This window comes from Scomber japonicus, chromosome 24 (assembly GCF_027409825.1).
Source record: "Scomber japonicus isolate fScoJap1 chromosome 24, fScoJap1.pri, whole genome shotgun sequence".
Lineage (NCBI taxonomy): Eukaryota > Metazoa > Chordata > Actinopteri > Scombriformes > Scombridae > Scomber > Scomber japonicus.
In genome coordinates this window covers 7,106,387-7,117,572 of record NC_070601.1, presented here as the reverse complement: position 1 = coordinate 7,117,572, position 11,186 = coordinate 7,106,387, and the positions used below count along the sequence as shown (strand labels likewise).

Here is an 11,186-nt window from a genome sequence, read left to right as displayed (position 1 = left end):
TCCTGTGTAGGCTAGCTCGTGAGATGGGGGGGGGGGGGGGGAGTAAGCAAACGCTCCTGCTCCTCAAGACTCTGCTACAGTAACACCCCTCGCCCCTCCCTCCCTGCCTCTTTACCCCCTAAAGACCCCAGTTGGTCTCCAGTCATAAAGAAACATGGGCTCAGGGCTTAAAAAAGAGCAGTGGCATTGTGTCGCTGCTAGGTTTTCAGGGTGCTAGATGAGCCTTATTTGGAATAGAAACTGGACCAGTTGCGCCAAATGTCTCAAGGAGGAATGGGCAGAAGCTAAATGCCTTAAAACGAACAATGAAAGAACCATTAAATGCATCCATCTCCTTCATCTTTTTGGTATAACCCTAACCCTTGCAAACAATTACTTACAGTTAACTAATTAACATAAGATTTGACTGTCAAACTATTCATGAAGTTTCAAGGTCTGCCATTGCCTGTCAATGCTCTTCTTTCGCCTGTGTCAGATGTTTGTTCATAACTTGCTCGCTGCTGCCCCTTTGTGGCTTTTACTTGCCACTGCATACGAAAAGGAATTCACTACAAAGCAAGAGCTGTAAAAAGAAACAATTTATTGCTCAGACAATGCAAAGAACAACAACAGCTTCAACTCAGAGTTGAGGGGTCAAGCCCTTAACACATGGCACAGCTTACGTTGCATTATATATAGTGCAATGTCTCTAGCAAAGCTCTTTTGTTCTGAAAAAAGAGAACTAATAATGCTGCAGTTTCCATTATAACACATTAAATTTACAAAAAGTAAAGTGTTAACCAAACATCAATTCTGCCCTGTTATTACACAATTTCATTTTACATTTTAACAAAGTCTGAAGATTAGTTTCCTTCCTTTTGGCTGAAACCCTAAAAGTTACAATCTGCACAGAAGAAAGAGTTTCTAAGCGACACAAAACAGAAACCAAAAAGTCAGAGAAGCTCTCACCTTTGAGATTATTATAGTTGAGATGTGAGTAAAGGATTTATCCTGTTAATAAAACATGCCACAATTGCTGAAGCAGTTGTCATCAGGTCAATGACACAAGACCCCGTAGATCATTTATGGAGATTAATGCAGTGTTTCTATGCATGCCAGTGTGAGAGAGAGAGAGAGAGAGAGATAGAGAGAGAGAAAGAACGTGTTCTTCTTGTTCCATTTTCCCCATCAGTGGGGGTATAGAAGACTACCTGTGGAGGCCATTTACACCTCGAAGGCTGGAAACCTTGATTTCATTGGCTGCAGAAGGTCAGTCAGGAAATAGATGGTGCCCGCCATGCCTGTGAATGGGAGGAGTTTATAAGCTGTGTTTACAGCTACAGTCATAGACAAGGCTGTTGCACATTAAATGTTTCTGGTGTCATTTTTTCTGAATGCCAATTGGCCTCTTTCAAATATCTGATGGGAAAATTGTCCCGTGACCAACAAACAGAGTGCTCCCAAGCTAAAGTATAAATAATAGAGTAGTATAAATAATACTAATAGTAAGATCAATAAGTAGTGCAGCATTATTAAATGTCTTCCAGAAGACGAGCATAACAAACTGATCATACAGGAAGTGGAAGGGTTGCTCTGAGAAAAAGTGTTTGGTCCCAGCCACAAAGTCTCTTTCATTAGGGGACTTCCAATGTATGTACTCGACACTTTGTTCTGAGTGTGAAAAAAAAAACTGAAACTAACTCAGCTTCCTGAAGATGTATAGCTCCTCAGATTCCTCGTACACATTTCCAGTGCGCTACTAACGTGCCATTTTTACAGGATTATAATGCGTTTCAGATAATCTGCTTCAACTGGAAGGAACTGACCCTTGGGTTGAACTTTGAAAAACTCACCAAAAAAAGAAGAAAGAAAAAGCAAAATGTGTTACTTGAGTTTGGTTTCTGTTGTTAGTCACTCTAATTATAGCTTCATTTTTTAATAGTCAGGCATTATGATAAGATATTTTGGCAGGTGGGACATGTTGCTGCATATTACCTTCAAAAAGAGAGAAGGGAGTGTCTGGTGTTCTGCATCCGTGTTTGCCGTAGTTCATGCACCAGTCTGCAAACTGAAAAGAGAAATGCAGAATCAGCGTCATCATAACATTTCTCTTCTATCATAGCTGAACCGTCCCATGCAACAATGTTAACAACTGCTGAAAACTTTGATCCACTCAGTGAAATCCTAACATCTGTTGTGGTATCAGATTATGACCACAATGACACTCTGCTGCACTGGGAGTAAGTAACAGAGCTTCGTCAAGACATCTGAAGAGTCTATTTCTGTCCTCTATGAATAGATTCATATTAATGAAAGTACACGGGGGACTTGTGCCACCTGGAGCGTATCCAAAGAAAGCTCGGGACCAGCTCACACGGATGGCTTTGACGCCGACTCGCACCGACAGCTACCAACCTATTGTCAATAAACATAAAAGGCCCTGCCTCTCACATGCCCGCCGTTTCTGGAATAATTTTCGATTTTAAGGTTGGGGAGCTGCCAAATGTGCTACGATTGGTCGTGCTTTGAAGTTTTAAATGACTTTCAAATCTTGCATCAAAGTCAGAAAAAAGACAGACACAAAATAAAGCCTCAAAAAAAGAGGAATGAAATTAATTGTTCTGTTTGTTATTGCCGCATTAGTCACTGTTACACTACTAAACACACAGTGGGTTAGAAGGATATTATTATCTTCATATCAAACTGCATGTTTTCAGTGTAACGGTTAAAAAAACATTCAAATTTGAGGCCAGTTGAAAAATTTTGCCGGTCAATGACAAATACTTTATTTATTTTTCTTTCTGAATTTGTTTTCATCATGCCTAAACTACATAAGAAAACAACTCCTCTGTGTCAGACCACTGAGGCATTAATCCAGTATATGGACACTAATTATGATAGATCCACTGCACGACTGCCACATTTAATATTTGCAGGTATTTGATCACTCAACTGCACGGTCTGAATGACGTACCGATTACATTATAAAGTCTCTTTTATGTGCTCTAACCATGCAGGCTCTGTAAAGGTGCTTGGGGTCCTGTGTGTGCCGGTAGAGGGCCAAGAAGGTGTAGGCGTTCCCCGCTGCACCGTGACACAGCCCGTAGCCCTTCTTTAGCAAGCCCCACCTCCACACCACCTCCCCACAATGCAGGGCCAATTCCAGGTACTGAGGATCACTGAAGACCTGGAATATGGGACAAAACACAAAAACATCCTTTAAGAGTGCTTAAATAGGAAATATCAAGGGTTTATAATACAAAGACAGTATTCAGCCAAAGACAAAACAATATCTCATTTTCACCACAAGATGGCACTATGACTCCTTAAATTTCCATTACGTTGGGTTCCATGGATTTTGTAAGTATACCTTTCGTCCTTTCGTGTATGCTGGAAAAACACTCCTCAGTTCACCTTATATGCCTGCAGGAGCATGTAGACCACCCCCGGGGATCCATGGCACCAGTGTACCAGCAGGTCGCGGTCGTCCCCGATACAGGGAGGGTAGTTTCCTGAGGGGAACCTGAGGCGGCAGACATGGTCGACGCTGGGCTTCACCAGCCTGTACACGTGCTCCACCGCAGAGACGAAGCCCGGCTGCGAGGGAGAGATTAGACTGAGTTTAACAAGAGGTGGAGAGCAGGTGGAGGTAACGGTGATAACTTCTGTGTAGTCTGGCGAAATAGAAAGGCAAACTTCCTAACCCTAACCCTAATGGAGAATGTTAAGATCGTAAAACATCCAACCTTTAAATAACTCATTTTATCAGGAAGAGTGTTGTTGTGCTCAGCTGTCATTCATGCTAAAATGATTCGTTGATCGACAGAAAAGGAAAAAATTTCAATAACTGAATAATCAGAAGCAGGGAGGTGTTAAATGCAGTTTACCAAATGTGAGAGTTTGCAGTTTTTTTCCATTTTAAAACATTTTAAATGTAACACCCCTCAATTTGAGACTGTTAAACAGACAAAACAAGCAATTTAAGGCCATCAACTTGGGTTCTGGGAAAATGTGATGAATATTTTTGACTATTTTATGTTTAATATGTAAAACAAATTAGCAGATTAATTGATAATGAAAATCACTGTTAGTTACAGTTGAAGCCAACATCAAATAATGCCCCTAATTGCAAGTGCACGTGTTTTGCATGTTGAATTATTTTTGCCATAATAGGCTATTTGTTTTTAAATGTGTTACATCTTTTGGGAAAGAAATAAAGAAAGACACTAGGCAGAATTTGGACAAGGAGGAGACGTGCTTTACCTGCATTAGAAAGTAATAGATGCCAGCCAGGCCATGGGCAGCACCAACGTACTGCTCCTGGTACCACTCGTACATCAGGGGGCTCTGATTCTGGACCCGGAACTTCTTGCTGAGGTGCTCACCAGACATCAGCACGGCCTCGCTGATCTGAGGAAGGAAACAACAAATTCCGGCTCACAGACAGTCTTAATCAGTGTGTTTGGAAGAAATCAATGATGATAAATGAAAGCAGTTGGACGTCACTGTGTGAGAGAGCAAGCAAATTAGTGGCAAACCACAAGCCCAGATTGTTGGGGGCAGAAAACTAGAAGTTAGAGGAGTATGATTATATTTAGAAAGGCTCCACCTAGTGCTGTGTGATATTACGATATATATCGTAGTGTGATATAAAAATGTCTACCGTACGATATAACCCTCTATCGTCTACCCTCTACCCTATATCATAATTTTAACGTGTGGGTTACTGGGTTAGCTCTGTTGCTACACTAACATGAATATTAGCAGCTAACACCGCTAACCAACGTTAACGTTACTATGGTTATGGTTTAGGTACACAATGTAAAGTACAACTCAACGTCGGAATGACCGTCGGATAATTCAAATGTATCATGTTGATGTTGTATGAACAATGAATGAAGGCTAATTTAACTGCAGCAACGCTACTACTTTACGGTAGCATTTTTACGTCACCCGCAAAGACTAGGGGAGCATGGATGTAAACAACATGGCAGAGGCGGAGAACACAGTGGAAACATAACCCAAAGAGGAATTGGTGCCAATAATACTATATAATATAATATAATACTATATATATCGTTATCAGGATATAACATTTTGTCCATATCGCACAGCACTACTTCCACCTATTATTATAATTTCAGTTCATTCCACATTTTTTTCTATAGCTATTCACAAAACTATTCCCTCTTTCTCCGTGGTTAAAAAAATTCATGGTTATTGTTGCAATTAGGGCTGTACCTAAATATTATTTTATTATCGATTAATCTGAATATTATTTTTCTCAATTAATGTTATTGTTTTGTCTATAAATTGTCAGAACATAGTGAAAATGCCTATTATAATTTCTCATAGTCGAAAGGTTACATTTTCAGATGTCTGGTTTGTGTGACCAAACTAAAAAAGCACCTTATGGTCACATTTGAGAAGCTGAAATCAGCTTTTTTTTTAGCCTGAAAGAGTAAAACAATTTTTCAGTTATCAAAATAGCTGCTGATTAATTTTCTGTCAATCAGTTAATCAATTAATCGTTGCAGCTCTCGCTAAAATCCACACACACACTACCTGTTGGATGTACTGCAGTGGGATCCTGTCTTGCCCGAGCTGCTGGTTGACATAGACGAGGGAGTAGAGGAAGCCCACCCGGCCATAAAGCAGCTCATCTGGCAGTCCACCTGAACCCGTCACCACAATCTGGTGATACTGCATCAGTCTGTGAGAGAAGCAGAGGAAAGCTGGGATGACCTTGTATCTTCAGATTTTTGTGCCAATTAACCAAACTTTCAAATCTATTTTATTAAGCCTTTAACTATACAATGAATTGCATAAATGTGTGATAAAATGTACAGAGTTTGATACTGAAGAAAACTTGTGATGATTGTCGGGGGAGCTCTGGAGTTAGAGGTATAATTTCTTGGAGGATTTAAGGATTTTACATTTATTGGTGATGAACACCACAGATCATATTGTTGGGAAGTTTAAGTCATGCTGAATCTAAAAAATCTGTGTAATACGTTTTAATGTCTGTGTTCAGATATGACTGAGTAAACAAAAAGGAGAACTGCAGCTCATCCCACACATTTTGGAATCCTCTGCTCCACACTGACCTGTTGATGCACTCGTCAGACTCTTGCACCCTCTGCAGGCGGTGGAAGACCACAGCAGCCACAGCCAGTGGCCCTGAATCCCCACATAGGAAAGTGACATCATGACGGTGGGTCAGACACTTCAGGCTGCGGCTGACATGCTCCAGAGCTTTCTGAAGGAGTGAAGACTCCCCGAACACATTGTGGAGGTGCAGGTAGAGAACAGCAATACCTGAACAAATAGACACACATAAACATAATCATCTTTACGGGCCAAGTGTCTCACACATGGAGGGATTTGACTCTGGTTTAGTGACTCTCAATGCACTTAAACAGAATAACACAATAATCTTCATAAATACACAAAAGGTAGATTTTACTCTGTAACCATTTCGTGGTGATGCACCACCACAACAAGGACATTACCACCACTGCAACAGAAAATGTTAAATCAAAAGAAATACTGTAATTTAGTCTTAGTAATATCTAAAATTCAAGTGCAGTTGAGATACTTTAGAAATAGTGATTAAAAACATTTTGAACACTGGAGCCTCAACTTCAAACGTTAGACCCAAAAAGCAACAGATGTGCAACAAAACTTCTATTATTGCCCAAATCACCACAGCTGTATTAAAATCACAGATATCACTTCAAAGGGAATGGCTATATACAAGTGATACCAAAGAAGGGAAGAGTGGAAGTTATGAGATGAATATTAAATGGTAAAAAAAATGTTGTTGTGAATCACATTATATGCTTATGATTAAGAGTTCACAGTGACACTGATGCAATTTATTTCAAACACAGATATGATGTGACTTATATCAAACGTGTAATGGTGTCATCACCTGCCCAGCCGGTGTAACCAGTGCAATCTCTTGGGTCGGCGGACTTCAGCCCATTTTCCATGACAGCTAGAAGCTCACTGACCTTGCTGCTCAGCCGCTGGCCAAACTCTGATGTGATCTGAAGGTGAAGACAAATTAGAATAATGAGCTGGACATCATTTAGCTGCGCACGTCCAACACTATACATTACATTAGTCATGCATTACCTTCCCATGGGGGTCAAACAGAGCATGTGTGAGCGCAGGGTTCCCATCATAGTCAGCATATGGATTCCTCAAGGCTCTTGTGTCCATTTTCACAGCCTTGATAAATTATTTTGGAGTACTGCTGCACTGTATGTGGGCCAGATATGAGATAATCTGCGGAGAGATGACGCAATGTGAGTTTCAGGAGACACAAAGGACAAGCGAAATAGCAATAATGCTAAAATTGTGAACTATCCATCTTGTAAGACAATATACGGCCACATACTATAACACCGCCCTGCTGCACACACCCACACACATTAACTAAGAACAGCTTGGCTCGCTGCACCTTTTAGATGCTTAGCTATGCAGCTAACGCTAACGGCTAACACCTCGTGTACGTTAAGTCGTTCGATTATAATAAAATCCACCTGCAAGTGGAAATACGTAAACCGTGTGCTATTTCAAGAGTAAAGATTAAATGTGGATAATTTAAACATAGATAGGTACCTCTGCTAGTGCTGCACTGTTGATGTTGTGCTATTCTTTCACCTGTATATTTTCTGGAGGATTCAAGCATTGCCAGCACGCTGCCGCCACCTGCCGGCGTGGATGTATAACTACAACTAACAAAACTGGCACATAAAGAAAAAATAGGACAATTAAATGAATACAACACATAGACCAAGCCAGATATCTACATATCACCCCTTTGATCTTACTCGCACAAACTTTCAATGGATAGATAGATAAGTATTATATTATAATGTACATAAAGCTTAATTATGGTGAGTATACACTGTTCAATGGTGTTACTATGCTATAGTACACTGTACATTAGTGCAAGTCAGATGGATATTGCTCATGTAGTAAGATGCATAATTATCCATGGATATTAGAGTTAAATGTACATTGATACATGGATCATTTACACAAAATATGCTGAGTGCCATACTAGTATATACTGACAGTACTTTAGATTATATAGCCTAACAATTTGAAATAAATAAAATTAGAATGCATACAAACACAGGTGAGTAATCTGTCTTCACAGCCTGTCCTTCATATTCTTAATCCTTGTGTTTATTTCTGATTATCCAATATACAGCAGGTCTTTTTCACAGCAGACATTTCGACTTTTCATAGTAGGAAAAGCACAGGTGTTACTAATACAATTAATGATGGCTCAGTTCTATCCATGAAAGGCCGTGTTGGAGAGGCTGTATTTACAAAATCACACAGGTTTTTTGCTGAAAAAGAAGACAGATGAATTGCTGATCAGAGCACCTCCTCCTCATGGACATAATTATCTGTGACAAAAGCTTGAAAAGTGAAATATGGTCATTTACACAAATAGATTGGAGCTCAGCTTGCAATAATAAGTTATTTCAGTGCATAATGTTGCCCATGGAGCCCTGAATGAGTTTGTCATACCGATGTCTCATCAGACATGAGCCCAACAACATGAATGTTTCCAAAGGTTTAAAATAATTGTAAAATTGTCTCCTACGTCAGTGAACGCATCAGAGCTAATCTTTCACCTTTTTAGCAATTTGTCAATGATGACTCCACACTAACGCTGCTAATGACTTCCAAACAAACAGACAACCCTAAATTCATGATCACACGGGTGGAGCAGAGTTTACACACACAGCAGCTATGGAAAGGTCATGTGCCACCGATCTGCTCTTGACCCTCCGCAAAGCCCAAACAACATGTCATTCTTGCGGATAGTGATGATAATTAACGTAGTCACAGAGAACACAGGCCGGTATTGATTGGCTCTCTGCCGAGTCTCACTGCTGGTGATTTACATTCCCACTTATTGCAGACATGCTGCACCAGGCCTTTAATCTCCCTTTGAATGTTCTGTCTTATGAACGGCACAGTTGAGAAAAAGAGTACATTGTTGTGGCAGCAAGACATTCAAAGGGAGAGTGCAATGGAATATGTCCCCCGAAGGACTTTGATTAGTGTTCTCTCTTTGTTAATGTGCCTCATGTGCTTCCCCTTCCCCCTTTTTTCCCATGTTTCATCCTGTTTCTTTATGGATGGCTTTATGGCTTGCTGCTTGAGACTCGGTAAAATTTATCAAAACTGAGTCCTGATTAAATTATGCTGCAAACCAAATATTTGAGTCTGACTTCAATAGGTCCCCCACAAGAGTACAGACATGTCTTTATAAAACCCATCCTTTGTGACAATAACATTAATCATCCAGGTCTTTTTTTGATATATGTTTTATAGCCTATTTAAATATGTTTTTTGATAACACATCATGATGAGTCTTATGTATCTATCTATTACATTACATTAAGTGTGCCAGGCCTTGAACTGTGGAGTTTTTTTTAACACTCATCTCAACTTCATATAAGAAGTTTTTGAGTTGCTTATATGTGCAAGATTTTCTGATGTACCTCTGAGTTCCTCATCTTGATGACTTGTATAACCTTGTTTTTTGAAATGTGCAAATGAAGCTGACAATTAGATTGTTGGAACACCAGATTTGCAGCGGTCATCATGGTCACTCTTTTGTTTTTTGTGTTGACGTCTCTGCTTTTTTTCTGTGTGCGCTCCATTATTTCTCATGGTGTTACAACCTGGCCCCCATGTCATTTCCATATCAATTGACCGGGCTGGAGGTGAAGGCCAATCATGTGGTACAAAGTATAGAGGTTTTGCTCATATGCCTTGGGACTGCTTTACCTTGCCTTGAGGGACGGGGAATGGAAATAAGGCTCAGATTGCGACAAGATTCAGAAGGAGACCTTCGGACTTGATTAGAACTCCTCCTTGAAAGACACATTATTGAGCTGAGTCTTCCTGCTACTGTGCCTGTGGGAAAACCAGCTTCATAGTGGAAAAATATTAATTAAAGGTGATATTGATCATCGTTTGTTTCAAGCACAAGACTGCACTGAGTCTCACATAATATCTTGCAGATTTCTGTGGTCAAATTGTACATTTTTACTTTAAAGGTAGTCTTTTAAATAATAGGGCTGCTGAAATTCTACTGTATGTTGCCTCTTACTCTCATCAAATGCCAGCAAAAGACCAAAACCAACAGGAAAGTGATCCAATTTTGGCTTATGTAGCTAAAGACTAATTCTCTTCCACAGACCTCTATTGTTGACATGTACAAATATTCAGGACTATATTTATATGCTGGGGCTCTACTGGAAAATGGTTGCATTATTTACAGTTTTAAAAAATATTTATCTTAAACTAACCTTATGCACAATATCTCGGTTTAGTCTAAAAGAGGTAATATTATTTCCTGCCTCTTTAAGGCCCCCCACCTGAGGTTACTCAATTACATCTGTGTATGTTTGAGCCGTATTCTAACCTGAAATATACAAGTGGACAATGTGAACAACACATGTTAAAAACCTAGCAAAAACCTTAGCAGCCAAGGCTACAGAACTGAAGGCTGTTTATGGGCATGTGAGACAAACTAACATCAGCTTATTGGGAAGAAAAAAACATTGCAAATGAAGCTGTGTTTGACTTTGTTTATTATAGATAGACTTGTTGACACCACGAAAGATATAAAATAATATCAGCTTACTTTAAAAAACACACAGTGGTAAAGATATTGCAAAAGTAAGTCATTCAAAACTTCATGCACACCGTCTGACTAAGGTCCAAGTCACTTGAACACAATCTGACAGCCTGACAAACTGAACTTCAGATCATTTCTGACTGATTTGCCCCATAATGCATCACCTCTCTTTGCTTCTCCCACCCATCACTTCCCTCTCTCACTCCCTCTCCCTCCACCCTCTCAGCATCCTCCTCCGTCTCCCACTCCTCCTTGATATTCACGTGGACAGCCGGCCCGGCCTTCTGCTGTAGAGTGTGAACACTGCCAGAAGAGAATCTCAGCAGACTTCGAACTGTGATGCATAAAGAAGCCCACTTGACCCCTCCAGTCATAGCCTCCAGCATTTTCTTTTACTCCATCTACAATTAAATAAAAAAACACTACTCAGAGTCAGAAAGGCTTGCTTCATGGTCTTTGCTGTCTAATACTGTTTGGAATTTGTGAATCAAATGGTTACTCCCCTGCTGTGAACATTCAGGGTTTT

General features: G+C 40.0%; 1 protein-coding gene across 2 annotated transcripts; it reads right to left on the bottom strand.

Moving 5' to 3' along the window:
• Positions 1-565: 565 nt before the first annotated feature.
• lancl1 (LanC antibiotic synthetase component C-like 1 (bacterial)) lies at positions 566-7,683 on the bottom strand. 2 transcript variants are annotated; one of them, XM_053314392.1, is made up of 10 exons: positions 7,609-7,683; positions 7,120-7,272; positions 6,914-7,031; positions 6,087-6,297; positions 5,545-5,692; positions 4,243-4,389; positions 3,394-3,576; positions 2,990-3,166; positions 1,975-2,047; positions 566-1,280 (listed from the first exon to the last, which is right to left on the bottom strand). In XM_053314392.1, exons 2-10 carry the CDS (start codon positions 7,204-7,206, stop codon positions 1,204-1,206), a joined length of 1,221 nt encoding a protein of 406 aa, XP_053170367.1. In that variant the 5' UTR covers positions 7,207-7,272; positions 7,609-7,683; the 3' UTR covers positions 566-1,203. The 2 variants fall into 2 exon arrangements, with proteins under 2 accessions (XP_053170367.1, XP_053170368.1); XM_053314393.1 differs by lacking the exon at positions 7,609-7,683 and adding an exon at positions 7,385-7,438.
• Positions 7,684-11,186: the final 3,503 nt, after the last annotated feature.